General features: G+C 43.0%; 1 protein-coding gene across 2 annotated transcripts in view; it reads right to left on the minus strand.

The window, feature by feature from the left end:
- The window catches only part of RBPJ (recombination signal binding protein for immunoglobulin kappa J region), a 139,951-nt gene extending 124,182 nt beyond the window's left edge, over positions 1-15,769 (minus strand). The window contains exon 1 of one of the 2 annotated variants that reach the window (XM_065699460.1): positions 15,695-15,769. In XM_065699460.1, the coding sequence (XP_065555532.1) occupies positions 15,695-15,708 (14 nt within the window). In that variant the 5' untranslated portion in view covers positions 15,709-15,769. The remainder of the gene's footprint in view (positions 1-15,694) is intronic. The other variant, XM_065699467.1, reaches the window with a different exon arrangement.
- Positions 15,770-17,188: the final 1,419 nt, after the last annotated feature.

Here is a 17,188-nt window from a genome sequence, read left to right on the forward strand (position 1 = left end):
CTTCCATGTACTACTTAATTGTATAATACTCCTCTGTCTAGGAAGCCACTACACTGACTCACTCAGGGCTTATTTACAAAGTACATTGCCAACAGATGTTTCGGCGCTCAGGGCTGACTGGAAGCTATGTAGCCATAGAAGTGTTAAGCCACAGCTGCAAGTTTATGAGTTGGGCTCTGCACCTTGCTAACTACAGTCACAGCTCAGAGCACAAGCAGAGGGAGCTCCCATCTGCTGCTGAGTGACCACATAGCTATAGATACACGTATAAGGAAGTGAGCAATAACAAGAAAAGCCACACAGAAAAATTTGCTGGAATGAAGATGCCTGATATGTGTTACTTTGTTGAAGAGTATAAAGTTAAAAACCAGCAACTTTAACTTTTTGAAATGCAGCAGTAAGTAAACGTGTATCATAATGTAAATAATGGTTTATTAATCATAATATACATAATGGTTATTAATCATAGCCAAATTGAAAGTCCTGTTCAAAATTAACAGGATAAGGTAATAAAGAGTATTGGTAGAAAGTGAAACATCACAAAGAAGCAATCAAGTAGGTTATCAAAATAATTGATTTTTGGATGACAGCTTGATCTGCATGAGTGGGGGATAAAAGTGTTTTTTGACAGTAGCACCTGTAGGTCCAAACAGTCAGAAGTTTCTCCTCTGTTTTACTTAGGCAAATTATGTGCATCAAGCCTCAGATATGGAGAAAAAAACAGTGTCAGAGGATACCAGGACAGAGTATGCTCCGAGCCCCCAGAGTCTTCCTCAGTCCTCAGAGCACCACTGGTGGTTCATCTCCCCCCATCCTTCTTCCCCCTCATGCTTCCCAGCGTTTGGTGTTGTCATTACTGATTAAGGTATGTTTAATATTCAAGTGGTCTAAGTTACTCCTTCATGGCTGGTAGCCACCTCAGCTAAAAGGTAATACTTCATAACAGATGAAAAGCATGTATGTATCATCCAGACCATGAGATTTACTTATACCTCACCAGAAATGTTTCAAGGTGAGTTATTGTACTCTGAAATCAAACAGGAGCTTACATTTAGATACAGACTTGTCTCACTCTGTCTTAGTGAAAAGAACAGAGGGATAGCATAACAGAAACCTAATGTGTGCACTATCTTACCTGTGACTGTCACTGCCATAAGATTTAATTAGTCCTAAACTTTTCAGGTCCCTTTTCACCTGGAAGAGAAAGTTCAGTCTGCCTTCCTTCCATGTCCTAACTCTGCCTTGTAACTTCAAGGCTGATGCTTTTAGATCTTAAAGTCTTTTTCTCTTAGTTTTCTTCCCCAGGGTCTCCTTCCCCTTGCAGGCTCACCTGTAATGCACACCAGGAAATGGCGGTAAGCCCTCAAGTCTCTATATTTGAATTACGAGCCAGACATCAGCAAGTATCTGCCTACACACACCTACACATCTGCAGGAAGGAAGGGGTAAAAACATCTTAAGCTGAAATCACAACCTGCCCAGCTGTAGCTTGCAATGTGGTATAAGTAAAAAAGCAAAAGGTACATATAACATGCCAAAAAAAGTCTGTCTTACCAGTTAATTGTACATGGCAACTAAAGGAGCCCATACATGGTAAAAATCAGTTTAATGTAGGAAGTATCTTATGTGATGAGGGAGCTATAATATAGTGTACTGGTTTTATGTTTTCATGTGTTCTTGAAGCATATGCATCTGGAATGGCTCCACATTTGCAGTGTAAAAAATCTAATTTTATGTTTATAAGTCAACAGAAGTCAAATTAAGTGTCCTGCATCAACAGCATACTTTGATAATGAAATTGAATATTTACCACTAGCCCATAGAATATGAGCTCTGACAGGTCCTGATGCAGCCCCCTCTCCCTGCTCCCAGTGAAGTCCATAGTTCCATTCAGTCTTCGATTAGACCTGAAGAATTGCATGTAGCAAAATGATGCATGCAGAGAGAGGGCAGGAGGTTTGCAGCCTGCGCACTGGACTGCATTGTGAGAGTAGCTGGAGACTTTCCAGGCACAACGTTGAAATGCCCTGAAGGTGTTATAAAGTGATACCATGTTTAAGTAAGGCCACTAAATGGGTTTTATCTATTTTGACAGTCTCAGTTCTCCACAGCTAAAGGGAGAGAAACAAAGCATCACAGGCATGGAACAGGTCTCTAGACACCATCCAATCTATTTTCCAACCTTATTACTTCTAGTTTTTATCACAGGCTTGGAAATTTATAGCTTTTTTTTTTTTTCTTTACTGTATTTGAAGATATACATCCCATCTCAATTTGGTCATTTTTCATAGGTATATTTTGGGTTCATATCCTCTTAAAAGCAAAATAAAACAACAAATCACATATCCTAAGCATTGTTCAGTCCCTCCTGGGGCCAAGCAGTCTTGCAGAGCAAGCTATTGCACAGGGAAGACTATGTGATGTGCAGACTCCATCTGTCCCTGAAGTGTGTGTGCAGCACTGGGCCAGCAGTGTGCTGAGCAGCAGCTCCATTCCACAAAGACTTTCCACGTTTATTGTTCTTGATTATAAAAACATTCCAAATTTTAGAATTGACATTTAAGACTGAATAAAGTTCCAGTTTGGTTTTATCAGGACAAACTTTAAAATAGATTGTCTATTAGCCTTTGTTACTATATTTCTTTTATGAGTGTGAGTGGGAAGAGCAATAAGGAAGGCCATAAATCAGATGCATACTTCTGGTGAGTGTAGAAAATCCTTTAACCTTTTTATTTCATGGAAATAGGAATAAATGTGGATTTATTCTTACTGTCTACATTTTCTGAAACAGCACTCAAGAAGGCATTTCTAGAAGCAAAATGATCAGAAGAAAACAAAGACAACAAAAAAGTGTCCCACAAAACACCGTGGTGCCTAAAGCACCAATTAAAGGCCACTGCCTCCTACTCATATAAGACAGAAGAAGAGACAAGAAAAAACCCTATTTTGTTTTGGTTTTTGCAGGTTGAAGGTGGAAGATAAAGGATCACCACGGCACTGAGACTTGAGACAATTTTCTTAACACCGATAGCGTGCAAGCATGTCCATTGGAAAATAATCTGCCGTTAGTGACTAACTCCCAGCAGAAAACGTGGCTACTTGCCAAAATGTAAATATCCTTCATGTATGCAGGAAATTATTTTCAGCAAACCCAGAGCTGGTCTAGCAGGATGGGAGATTCTGAGCAGTGCACCATCCATATATTCTTATTGGAATGGGTTAAAAGGCACTCTCAGCAGCACGCTACGGATGACACCAGCAAGAATTTAAGCATGCAGCATAATAGTAAGGTAATTAGTAAGAGCAGTTGCTAACAGTTGTACAACAGAGGAGTGTTTTAAAATTCCTGTGCTCTTTTACAATAATGTGGAGAGACGCTGTGAAGGGGGTGGGGGACAGTGGGGAGGCCTGGCATGGAAGGGACATTCCTTCAGTTCCTCTCAAAAGTTTGAAAAACCTCTGGATAGGAAAATACTATTGAGCAGCCAATTTTTTCCACATTTGGCTTAGCCCAATGCCCAAAATACACAGAACACTACTTCACTTTGAAAGGATTGCAATACTCCTATCTGAGTCATCTGAAAGCAAATAAAATGAGACCTAAACAAATAAACCTAATTGCGCATGGAAACAAATCCAGCTCTCCAGCTTGGCCATGGCTTTGTTTTTGTTAGTTTAAAGCCTGCATATGCAGTTTTAGTGGCATCAGGAGTTATACAAATATTGACAACAAATTGCCAAATGTTGTTTTTTTCCCCTCAGTGCACAGCGTGAAGAAGCTGGGGGAATGCTTCTAGGAACCTTCCCTAGTGCACTGAACCAAATCACAGCTTGATGGGATCCACTCCAGCCTCTTCTCTGAAGGGTAGATGCTAATGAGATTGAGCTTGTTGATTGTTATCGTCAAAGACTCTTATTTTTCACTCATGAACTCTACTGAACACAAATCCAGGCTTTCAAAACGTAGCTCAAATGTTTGCACCACAGCCAGGGCATTGTCACATGCTCTGTCCTCCACCCCGTGATTTGTTGCTCGTTTGTGTCATCCTTAACCTGCTTCTTGTGGTTCGGCCAGAAGAGAAACAAATAATGATGACAAGTGAGAAAAGCAAGCTGCTCTCTGATATCCTTCCTTTAAAATGCTATTGCCACTTGCTGGTTCTGGAGAAGGGGCAGTCGCCTTGACACAAATCGTTCATGAAATCCTGCTGTCATCTGTCAAAGGTATATTGCGCTCAAGTTGGTCTGAATCCTTTAACAGCTCACAAGGAAAAAAGAGATTATGTCAAATCTTGATCTGTCACAAACCAAAGTTAGCAAAAATATATTTACATTTTACTTTTAAATGAAGCCCAGACTTTGCTCTCACACAGAGCCAATGAAATAACACATTTTCTTCTTTGCCTCATATTCACAAGACACCTACAGCTTTTATTATTCTAGCTGGGTGAATAACAAGGTTTCTAATTTGAAAAAACTTAAACTTTTAATCCCAGAGTTTGTTGGGTTTTGTTCGGTGTTTTTTTAACAAAAAAAGAATTTTAGAATGGAACAAGGACCCAGAGAGTATTCACACAAAGAAACCACAGAAATCAGAGAAATCAGACTCTTGCACCCTCCTCGAAAGCTAAGACACTCAAAAGTTAGGACAGTTATCTACAGTACTGAAGAGATTAATTCCTACTCCTATTTTTTTCTAATTCATCTGAGAACTTAGAACTTGGTCTTGTACAGCTCAGAGATTGCCGAGCAACCAGATTATTGGACACCCTGCAATGAGCTTCTCTCCCCTTTTATCAGAAATTGCATGCTACACGTAAGAAACTCTCCTCAGAGTTTCATCACAAGTACTGAATTTGCATGAAAAGTTTTAGGTTTTACTTTTAACATCTCCATAAAAAAGTTCTTGACTAATTGTACATCTCTAGGCTTTCACTATTGTAACATCCACTCTTCAGTTACTATAGCATTATATGCTCACTATATTAAGGAAGACCTCAGTATATTCAGTAAGACATATGCAGAAGCACCTACTTAGGCTTTCTATATTGCATTTCTTATCAGAAATCTAGTAAAAAATGGTGATCACTAAAGTGGTGGGAGGAAGGCGTAGTGGAAAGGCATGAGAATTGAGGGTTTGTGAGAAAGGGCAGGAAAAAAGATCCCTTCTATTTCACTGACTCTGGTCCTTCATAAAAAACCCAACACAATGCTTGGGACTGTTCATGCTGTGAGCAAACACTGAAATATGACAAGGCATCAAGGCATGTTGCGTTACATGATATTCAGGCAGCTGCTGTGATGGCAGTTTCAATCCACCAACTGGTGCAACGAAACAAATCTGAAATGTAAAAGCTAGATTTCCACCAGAATATTTCATTAATATTACATGCATGTAAGTCAGGGAACTCAGACTACTAATCCCCACAGCTACTCCAAGTCAGCCCTGGAGGACAAAGCAACAATGCAGCTGCACAGACAGGGTGTCAGAAGGTATTCCAGGTTTCAGTTTGCTGACTGGAGTGTGCAGAGTTTCTCCAACAATGTTTTGTTAGTGCATTTTCTTTGAAATTTGTTGAAGGGGGAAAATACCCGTTGCTGTTCTGTAAAATGCAAGTATGAAATGACTGCACATCAATATATGAAGATAGCCAGATATAGCTGAATTTGTACAAACACCTACTAGTGGAAAGTTCCACCCTGTGCAACAAACCTCAGCAACATGCTTTAGGTCAGAGGAGGAGAAGAGATGATCTTTCTTCCATCCTTGACTGGAAATCAGGCACCAACAAGCATATGCCATAGCATATGCCACTCTTGAAACCTGTCCTGCACTAAACACAGTCCTGTCCCCCTCTGAAGCCTCACCAGCCAGTCTGTTAGTAGAGGGGGTGAGTTGCCATAAAGTCCTTGCAATAGGTACAGACCTCTCGTGCACAGCACCAGAGCTTTGCTCACGCCGCCTCAGCTGACATACCCTGCAGGTCCCACACCATGGGGTATGGAGAATAAGCCATCACCAAAAGTCTCCACCAAGGCAGGAGAATGGCACACTTCCTAGTGAAGTAAGAGAGGAAGCAGGTGGGCAGGTTTTGTCTGATTGAGCAAAGCTCTCCATGGAGAGATCCATCCAAGCCACTTTCAAATGTTGAGAGATTAAAGCAACAGGGGAATGAGAAGTGGGAAGGAAAGTGGCTTCTGAAGGTGTCTGTATAACAGGGTGATACACGTCTGGATAACAGATTACTGGATGTAAAGGGCACCTCACCAGCCTACTCTCTCCCCACCTCTTCTCTCTCTCTTTTTCTGTCACACACACTCAATCTTCCTTGGGCCAGGTTCCTTCTTGAGCACTGCGGAAGTCAATTAAAGCCAAATAAAAACTATAAATATCACACATAAGAAGGAGACTTCCCTCCCAGTGCCGACAGCTGCTACCACCAACATGAACTGCACAGTCCTGCCTCCTGACCCTCCTTCCCGTCGGCTCCCGCACCCGACAGCTCCCAAAACATGGAGATGTCTGTCTCACACCACAGCATACAAACTGTTCCTGAGCAAGACAAGGCAAACTGTCATTTTCCATCCTCGCTGCCATTGTGGGTGGTCATGTTGGTGCCTGCTCACATTTGCATGGTACTGGACCCTGTGGATTGTACAAACTGTTCCATATGGCACATGGAAAGAAACATCCTGTGCAGGGAGAGCTATGCTAGCAGTATGTTACTGCATTTAGCAGTCAGGTTACCATATAGAGCCCCTGGTCTGCATTTGACTTGGCAGTTCTGAATCATTATCTGGATAAATGAGAATATCACACTTCTCAGTTCATGAAAGCACAGGAAGAGTGGCTACTAGCAAGTCTGTGTGCTGTATCTCAGGGTTTTTTCACCCTTCTGCTCAGTATCTGCCACATGTTTAACTGTTTCTTATGATCTTCATAGCTTTTACTCCTTCATCTTAACTTTCTAGGCCACCTACTTGTTTAATATCTGATCTTCTCCTGCTCATTATTTGACTGCTATTTCTGCGACACTGTCTAGTTATTTACCTTGCAGAAGTGACATAAGCTCTTCCCCCCAACCACCCCCGGTCTGTCTGGTTTCCCCCCTCTAGTCTGACTGAAGTGACAAACTCACCTAGCCAAACATTTGTTTTTACAAGGTATTTTTATACCACCACCTCTTCCCTGCATCTCCCCCGCCTACCCACCACAAACACATGCTGTGGTGGGAGGACATTCTGGTTTCACATCATTTGCAATGTTAAGGTGACAAATTTCCCCTCCTTCAAGTCTGTCATTTCCATCCCCTCTACCCCCCCCCACCCCAAGAGATGATATGTAAAATGGAAATCGCAAAGGGTTAGTTTCTCTTAGCCTTTTTTACCTTGTGCATGGAGATGTCCTCCTTTGCTTAGAAGAAATCAGTAGAAAAGGAAGCAGAAATACCCTTGATTTAAGTTATGTGAAACCTATTTATGCCATAAAAAGATTCAAATGTACACAGTAAGAATACTGTCTAGGTTGATAGATTCTTTTTATTCATCCTAAGGAAGACAGGAATGATGAAGATTTCCAAGAAAGTAGGCAAATTTAACCACCCCATGGACTTCATTAGGCTATTACAGTCTGTTTTTCCCTGTATTAAAATGCACATGCAATCACAATCACACAATAAAAACAATCTCAAGTGCTCTGAGCATCAGATTTGGAAACATGAAAAATATGACTGTGGCCTTCATCATACCCAATTAGGGGTACATGTACTCAGCAGTGATTCTGGTGTGGTGCAGAAACAATCTAGTTAAAACAGCACAGAGCCCAAACTGGGCTCAGCCACTCTAAATATTTACCCTACTCTGAGCTAGAGGTTGCAGGGCATGCATACTACCATGCCTGGAGAACTTCCAGTACCTACATTCACCACTGCAAAGCTAGATCTGATGTGCTAAACATCCTGGTCATTCTAGCAGCATACACATGCAGAATGGCCAAAATTAAGAGAGTTTATAAAAGGACTAAGTTTACATGGCAGGATGGCTGAATGCTTTTTATACAGAGACTGCATCTATTCAGCACTCACCATTAGATTTCTTGAAGTGGGATAAAGTCTTACTCTCTGACCAAACTGAATATTGTTCCAGGATGTCAGCTGCATTTTAATTCCTGTTTCATGTAGAACTTTAAGTACAACACAAGACAACCAAAACAAAGCATGCACCAATAATACAGCTTTGTTAATTTAAACTTTGATTTTTGTCTCATATAGGAAAGGCAAAGGCAGATAAATCTGAAAAACAAACCAGGGTGGGTCAACGCACTGCCAGCAGCAGGGGCACAAAAAGGGAAAGTGCTAAACAGTGAAATTTATTTATACTGTGCAGCAACAGGCTCAGAGAACAAATTATTAGCAGAAGGAGCCACTCGCAGCACATGGAAGGCTTTCCTCAAATCAAACAGATACGGCTGCCACTGTGGGCAGCCAAGAAGCAGAGAGAACAAGAGAGGAAAAAACCCTCTCCACAGACTGAAAACATTTTGTAGTTAAGGGACTCAAAGCAGATCGTAGGTAGTGCCTTTCATTTCACTTTGGTTCAAGCAAGGTCATTTGGGGGAAATGGCTGCAGAAAACCACCAGGAGTAAGCTGAGCAAAGGGAACAATGTGAGTTTCTCAGTAAAACAATTACACCAGTTGAAAGGACATGGGCTGTTTGTCCATTCCAAGACTTTTCAGAGATAGCTCCCTTTTGCATGTTGTGGAAAAGTGAGTAGAGGACCACCACCAGACCTTCACAGAGGAGCCATCAACCACAATTACCTGGGGATATATTTGGGAGGAAGAACCACCCCCAATCATCCTGGAGCTATTTGTCTCCAGGGCTTTGCTGGAATTGTTTGGGGCAGTTCTACTGGCTCCTCACTCATCGCATAACCCCTGGCACATACCCAGAACCAGGTAATATTTATTTGGGAGGACATTCTTTACTAGAAAAACAATATGAAATCCCTATATTAACACCCTTCTGTTGGCTAAAGGTACATCATCTGTATGCCCCTGAAGACTAACAAGTGACCTCTGGATCTCAAAATCAGCATCCAAACAGAAATCTGTTGGTCAATGAGGGAAATATGCATGCACACAAAGAGACCCTTCTGGGTCACTTGACATTCCCCTGTACTAGACATGAGCTGAACATTCACTCAGCGGGCAGATATGACACAGCCTAGCCTGAACCTATTTTCATCAGTGATAATCTAGCCAGTATTTGACTTTTTCCATTTCCCTCCCCTCAGAAGAAGCTGCAGAAAGGAGAGATGTATCTTTGTGACTTTTCTTTTGTCTTCATTCCAGGTCTTAGGCTTTTTTTTCCTCCTAAAAATAGGGCAAACGTATCTTTATGCTAAAGTGACTGCAGCTCACAGGTACCCACCTGAGCTAGCCATGCAGTGGCCTGCTCAGCTCCTGTTACCAATGTAGCTGCATCAACATGAGCTCAGCACCAGATGCAGAAACCATCTATGCAGCTAAGGAAATACTTGGCCAAGTAGCCATTGCAGTACCAAAGTCAGTGCAGGCTATATCAATGGCAGTATCCAAAACAGGCAGTAAAACCCTGGCTCAAATATATCTGCACACACTGGCATTAGCCCACCTTTGTTAATGCTTTCAAAATGTTCAGATGCTGCATCAGCACAAAAGCATTCCTGCAGCAGTAAACACACTTGGCTGGACCACTGACTTCTTTTGAGCTCTGATTTGCTTCAAGTAAATACAGTCATGTATTGCATGTTTCACCTTCTTGTGGAACATCTGCTATCTGTGAGGAGCCAAACAGCAGACAGACTCTCAATCCTCCTGAGATACCTCTGGCTAACAACATGCACAGCTTTCCTCAGAGGCCAGCATGTCACTGACAGCTGGCTTAGTATAAACTACCGCACGCTGTAGGTGTTTCCAGCTGCCTCATGCTGCGTTTGTGTCACAACCCATGTTCCTGAGGAGCCTGGGCAGTCTAAGCCATGTTTTATACCTACTCCAGGAGCAGCACGCCTTATAAAGTTCTTTCCATCCACAAAGCAGAAAACTAAGAAAAATCACTGGCTCTTGAGGGAAGGTCAGAAGTAGAGTATGAAAGTAGGGGGGTTGAGAGCTAGTAACACTGCTCAGCTTATTAGGATAACATCTTTTCAGGAACAGGGAAGGATATGAAGAAAACAAATAGGAAGACCATGAGGACAAGGGAGAACTCGGAGGATGCTGGATGGTCAACATGCAGAGTGAACAAAATGCAAATGCTAATTGAAAATGCACTGAGGAATTTAAATTTCATTCAAGACATAGTAAGCCGATGAAAACATTCAAAGGTGAAGGTAGATGTGGCAGGAGCCAAAGGAATTTTTGCTGTAGGACTGTCAGTAGACTGAATGGAAAGTCATGACAGCAGGATTGCAGCAGGCTGTAGGAATTTGGCTGTGAGAAGCCCAGTCTGAGTCAGACTGCTCACCTTGGAGGAGGTGGTGTTACAGATGAGGTCCAAGGGCATTAATAAGGCTGTGAAAGAGGGAGAAACTGGGGCACTCTTTGAATGACACGAGGAAAAGGTAACACAAATTGCTCCTCCAAAGTATAGAATAGGTTAAGGTAGTGCCTATATTCTGTATGCTGCAGTTTACGAGAAGGTGAGCCAGAATCTAACCAGTTTAGACATCTGTGGAGTCTGGTTACTTTTGCTGTCTGCAAAGGACTTGCTCTCAGTTTACCAGCTTAAACCTTGTTCCCCTCTGTACTCAATATTACCCATCTTGGTTTTAACCACATAATGGCTTCAAGCAAAAGCACAAAGTCATGCTAATCCAGGCAGGAATTCCTCCATGCTTCCTCCCACCCAGTGAAGTTTTGGCTATCACAAACAGATAATGACAGATGGTGGCACATAAACCCCTGTGCCAAACTAGTTAAAGCCCAGAAGCTGAGGCTCTCCCTATATATCTCAGAAGACAGGATCACATTTCCACCTTTCGAAAGTTTGAGGAGGAAGAGTGGGGTTTGTTGGGTTGTTTTGTTGTTGTTTTGTTTTAATAATCTTTGGCCAAGCTGTTTTATTTTATATTAACAAGTATTTGCCTCACCTATCCAATTTAATATAGATACAGTTTTCTTCACCCTTACACCCAGCTACCTCGGGAAGCTTGCCCCACACTAATATAATCAGGATAGATACATCATTACCTTTTCTTCAAGGCTGAACAGTGGGAGCTGCTTCCACAAGGGCAAGATAGACCCAACTAGCCAAACAATGATATTTCATCTAGAGGACAAGCAGAAGGTCCCTGCTGTCACCAGGCTCTGCAGCTGCAGAGGCTCCTACCTTACATAAGGCCATCTTCACTGGTGTTGTTCGCCCCAGTGTAAGGCAGGAAATGGTTCTTGTACCTGCACCATATTGCCTGCAATAACACAACCAGTTCCATGGCTCACACTACCAAGCTGAGTTCCAAGGAATGAGAACAAAGCAGAACACAGTCAGGGAATATGTAGAAGAACATGCAGAGGTGTGATTGTGTCTAAAGGGAAACTACGTTCCTATGTGTTTGAGAAAAAGCTTTTACTCTTTATAACAGGCAGTATGCAGGGACTGACTTACTTTGAGAGTCAGCTTCTCTTTGAGTAAGTATGTCACATGAAGTGTGAGCAGGAAGCCAGAAATGCGGGCAGAAAGCAACTGTGGCCAGCAACTGTGGTCACTCATGTGGTCTGTACAAGTCTGGTGCATTGATAAATATATAAAAGTGACAACAGCTTTTGGAGGAGAGAATTGGAGAAGATGACCCAAAGGCAGGTAAGGTGATCTTGTTATCGGTACCCTCTACAGGCACATGGAAGACTACCAGAGACTAAAACTTGGATCATTTGCATCCCTGTGAGTGTTGTAAACACCTAACTATTGGCTAGTTTTGGGGAGGGAACACTCATTCCCACATCTTCGGACAGCAAAACCTTCAAAAGATTTGTTTCCATTCCTGTGTAAAGAAAGGAACATAATTTTAAATCTCAGAATTTCAAGGCATAGAACAATTGTTTACGACACATGTTTGTAAAGAAAATAGTCCAATTGCGTCAAAGTAAGTGATTTACCCTTACAGTACAAAGGTAAAGCGCGTTCAAAGCAGACTGTTGAGCTAAGAGCCAACGAGGGCTACAGTTTAACCTTGCATTCAGAAAAACCTTGACCGTAACTATAAGGAGGCTCACTTTCCCCATCTACTGGTCAATGGGAAGATTGGACTAAACTACAATTAAAAGCATTACCACCGAAGCCCTGATTCAGTCGAATTCTAGAGTTTTCATTTCTAACTTTAAACAGATGCGTAAGTGCCACTGACAGTAGCATTTCAGTAAGCACATAAGTGCTTTGCCGAACTGGGGCCTGAGGCCGATTGTTTAGCATGGCCGGAACAGGGTTATGAGTTCTTTACGACCAAAGAGAAAAACACATTATTTTCAAAGACAATACTAGGACAGCCTGTTCAGCAACACTGTCTTGTTAACCATGAAAAATTAAATAAATATGCCTTCTTTTGTTCTGAAGTGGGCTAAGGTCATTAATACTATAAAACAGCAGCCTGCAGAACCCTTGCCACAAAGCAGCCATATGTACTGCAGCTCAGTAAGGTCATCATAAGGTTACCACGGCTTCTTAGGGATTTTTTTTAATAAGTATTTGTTTACTAAATAGAAAGTCAGATTCCCTATAGGCCTGTTGACCTTATATTTTCCATCACTGCATGCAGTGCATCCATCCTTCCAAAGTGGGCCTGTTCCTCAAGGGAAGAGGCTGAGTCTAGAGTGAAGATGTGAAGTTTGGGTTGGCTTGAAGAGACATTTTACCCTACCCCAGGTAGGATGACTTGTTGCATTTCTCACTTTGAGCACATGCCTCACTGTCATCCGTGTTCTTTGAGGGCAGCACCTGCACTCGTACTGTAACACCCATCTGCTCCATCACCTCCCATGCTGGATGCAGGTCTGATCAGACGTGCCCAGAGACAAGCTGCAGCCAACAGAAAGGCCACAAAAAAGCCTGGCAGCAAGGTGCCTACCAAGTAATCCAATATACCTGCAAGCTGATTCATCATGCAGTCTGACACCCAGCCATGGTCTCTCCATGTGACCCCCAACAAGCCTATGACAGTTTGTGTAGGCACACACCCAGTATGCAAGTAGCTGCATTTCCCACAGGACACACAAGTTTCCTGCTCAAAGTACTGCTGGGTCTTGAAAAGTCTAAGCAGAGACTGGACAGGTCTACCAAGGCCCATGCATGAAAGTTCAGAGAGGAGCTGCTGTCACACCACAACAGAGATTGATGAATTATCACTCTCAACAAGGAGATCCCAACATTGTCTTCAGGAATCACAGGTGGCAAAGCACAGGTGTGACCATCTATCTTAAGGAGCCACAACTCTAGTTACCCAGCAAACTCTGTGAGAATAATCCTGCAGGGAAAAGACTGCAGAGGAGAAACAACAGCATCACCACTGAGATTATTTCATCTCTGGTGATAAATCTGAGAAGCAACTGTAACTATGTTTAAATAGCAGGCAAGGAAAGAAATTGTCAGTAGGTCTAGACCTCCTGGTATACCAAGTGATGTGTATAAAGCATATAAAGCACATCACTACTCTGAAGATCATAACAGAAAGTTTGCTTAGCCTCCTCCCAGAAGTGTATTTTGGACCGAGTTATCTGTCTTAAGAGTATATTTAAATGTTCAAGAAATCACTAGAGTCAAAGACTCTGTAATGGACAAACAACGGACAGTAGTGTCTTGGAGCAAATGCTTGTATAGCTTCATAACTGCAGAGTAAACTGGGATCCAGCATTTCTAGCTGCCATCCCTAGACAGGTCACAAAACCAGCCAAGAGATTTCTCAGATGAAGCATATGATAGCTAGTACCTCAGGTACCCAGCAGCTGGGATAGAAGAAACACTCGGCGTCCTGAAGTGTCTGCAAGGAAAGACCACAAGGGCCACCTCCCCAGGTCCTCCCAGCATCACAAGCCTGCTGGGAGATTCTCTGCAGGCACACCAGCACCTGGCGTACTCCACTGGGCAGCAGGGAAGCAAACAGCTGACAGCTAAGGTGTCACCCAGGACAGCGCAGAGATGTCAAAGCCGGGCTGTGCCCAGAACAGCTTGCAGTATAAGCTGGATTCCTCAAGGGCAGGCGTGCTGGGAGTCCTGTAGCTAAGCACAGGCTTCCTCAGTAATTCATCAGCTGCATGGGACCAGTAGTACAACTTAGGAGTATTTCAGTTCTCCAGCCTATAAAACACTGAGTGATGGAGGGGGGACAGCATTTACACCGAGAATACAGGTGCCAACTGTGCTGGGCTTGTGAATTCATGCACAACAGCCGACACGTGAAGAGACACCTGGAGAAACACCCCTCACAACAGCTCAGGGTTCCTCCCTCCCATGGGGAATCATGGTGCTTAGCCACCCAAGCAGCCACCCCCAGAGCAAATGCCTCTAACCCGTTGTGCTGGGGGGACCCACTGAGACCAGCTGGTTGTGTGGAAGCTGCTGGAAATGGAGTCGTAACAGGTAGTTGTGAAAGAGGTGACCCTGCTGAAGACAGACACTGAAAGGCTGCCAGCCCTGTTTTACTAACCACTGAGTAGGATCGCTCTCAAAAGCGGCTTCCACAGACAGGAGTCAGACTTCATTAATCCTTTAGTCCCTCACGGCAGACACCTTCGACAGGCCAAGTTCTGGCTTGTTAGGCTGGGAAAATTCACTCTTCCCTATACAAGGCCAAATTTAGGCATCTGACTTATATCACAGGCCCAAAACTTAATATGTCAGTCTGAGCTGATAAATAATCCAGAAACTGGCAAAAGCAAATGTTTGGCGAGAGCTCGAAATATAAACCAGGCTTTAAATAAAAGCTATGACCATGACTGCAGATAAACCATTAGTTTTTGTTTTACTGTTGCCATCAGCGTACATGAGACAATCCTCCATATCCTCAGTCTCTGCTCCATTATCAGTGTTCAAAAACAATCTCCAATTGTTGGCACTCAACATATCGAGGACCCTTTTTCTTTCTTTGTAAAACAAGGAGAACCAAACATCCGTGTTCCCAGTCGTGAATAATTCTATAATTAACTATGTTAGTTATTTACAGTACCTTTGAGGAGGAATATGTAGCACTATTCCTCTCCAAAAGAATTTATTTTCTTGGTTACATAACAGAACTGAATGCAATTTTTCTTCCCCTTAACCTTTTTCCTGGGAACAGTCTGCATTCTTCAGCTGCGATCACTCAGGCTACTGGTTGAGATCTTCAGGTTTAAATAATAATGCATAAGAAGAATACAAAGACAGGGCTCCCCAGAGACCAAACCATGTATTCTATATCAAAAGGCAATTTGCTTTCACTGGAAAATAAGCAGCACAGAAAATACTAAACCAGAAGTTTCATTCTGCATTCAGACACTTAGGAGTGGGTGATTATCCAGATATTAGTGTCTGTTTTGGGGAGTCTTCTGGGATACAGGAGTAACTACCTCTTTAGCCACAGATATTCTAAAATTCAAAAACCAGAAATAGGCAAAGCAATTAGTGTATCACTTCTTGCTACCACCACAGGCAGTAAGAATATTGTTAAACATGCCACTCACTCACCAGGAAACAAACATCAGAAGGAGCTGGAGATCCCTGCTTTGCCACCACTCAGTTTTGACGCTGTCACTTTCTACCTCCTTGCAGAGTCCGGCAGTGCCTTTTCAAGCACCACCTGCGTCAGGGCACACTGGAATGTCCCACGGGATCAGCCAGCTCACTCTGACAAAAGAACTAGGGTCAGGTGCTGGAATTGGCCCAAGGGCCAAGTCCCAGCTGGCAAATCTAAAATGACTTCCAGCCTGAGGGAAATGGAAGAGTGTTTGGAAAGAGCTTGCGTAGAGCACTTCCAAACAGTAGTAGCCCTCCTTTAGAGGAACAGGAATACTGCCTAGGCTGAAGATCAGTAGATGGTTTGGACTGTTCGAGGTGTTTTGGGGGATGGTTCTCTTCTTGTCCTGGACTGGGGTAAGGAGCCCCCATTCTTTTGCTGGTGTGTAAAAGGTGTTTGCACAAACATGACTGTGGCTCTTGCTTTGCTGGGTGAAGAGAGGTGTGATTATCACTCGTGCCCCACTGCATGCCTACCTTCCAGCTGCCAAATACCTCTTTGCTAGTGAGGCTTCAAAAGGGAGCATGGCTGGCCAGTTTGCCCAGAAATAGCTCCTCACCTCTCCTGGCATCTTTTCAAAAGCCTGTTCTATCCATACTCTCACCAGGCAGTAACTGCTGGTTACCACTCCCTCATCTATGGTGGGAAAAGCAAATATAGCTCTTTAGCTTTTCTTTGCACTATGGACACATAATGAGAGTGTTCCTTGGACAGGTCCCTACTCAGGTGGACTGAGACTTCACCATGACCCTCTACTTCCCTAAAACTACTGTAGGCTGAATGATGGCCAGATAGATAGATCCAGTCAGTGGCATGTAGATCTCTGCATCTGTCCCCTCAAGATTGCACAGAAGCTTATCTGGCATTCATTGATTATGCCATCTTACACACAGCAAAGGGACAAAGGTGAACTCTTTAATCACTGCAAGGATGTTTTTTCTCCAGGGCAGAGCTGTTAAGTCTGGAGACAATCAACACCATAGTCCCTGGTACAGTCTGACAAGCTTTGACCAAAATGCACAATCATTTTGCAGTGCTCCCAGAGGTGATGATGTCCTGTGCTGACTTATCCTAGGTTGAGGGACTAGCTACAAGACAGCGCATAATCCTGAAACAAAAATCCTTAGCAACTTGATCAGATTCTGGAATTTGCCCCACTTTCAGAAGCAAAATGGATCAGATGATCTACAACAGTAATTTCCGGTCTAGAGTCTGTGATTTTGTGATACCACTGCTTTTGAGATAGCACATTTGTGAAGGAACAATGGAAAGACTGCTTCTGCCTCATATCTGGGATTGGGGATTCAATTAGAGTTAACATTTTCCTGGCAAAGATTCTTTGTGACCCTTGTGATCAACAAAATACAAACACAGTGGAAACACACTAACGAGATCTCTAACATTCAGAGCAGACTTGAGGCATTAAGCTTTCACTTTCTTTAGGG

Source organism: Lathamus discolor, chromosome 1 (assembly GCF_037157495.1).
Source record: "Lathamus discolor isolate bLatDis1 chromosome 1, bLatDis1.hap1, whole genome shotgun sequence".
NCBI classification, from domain to species: Eukaryota; Metazoa; Chordata; class Aves; order Psittaciformes; family Psittacidae; genus Lathamus; species Lathamus discolor.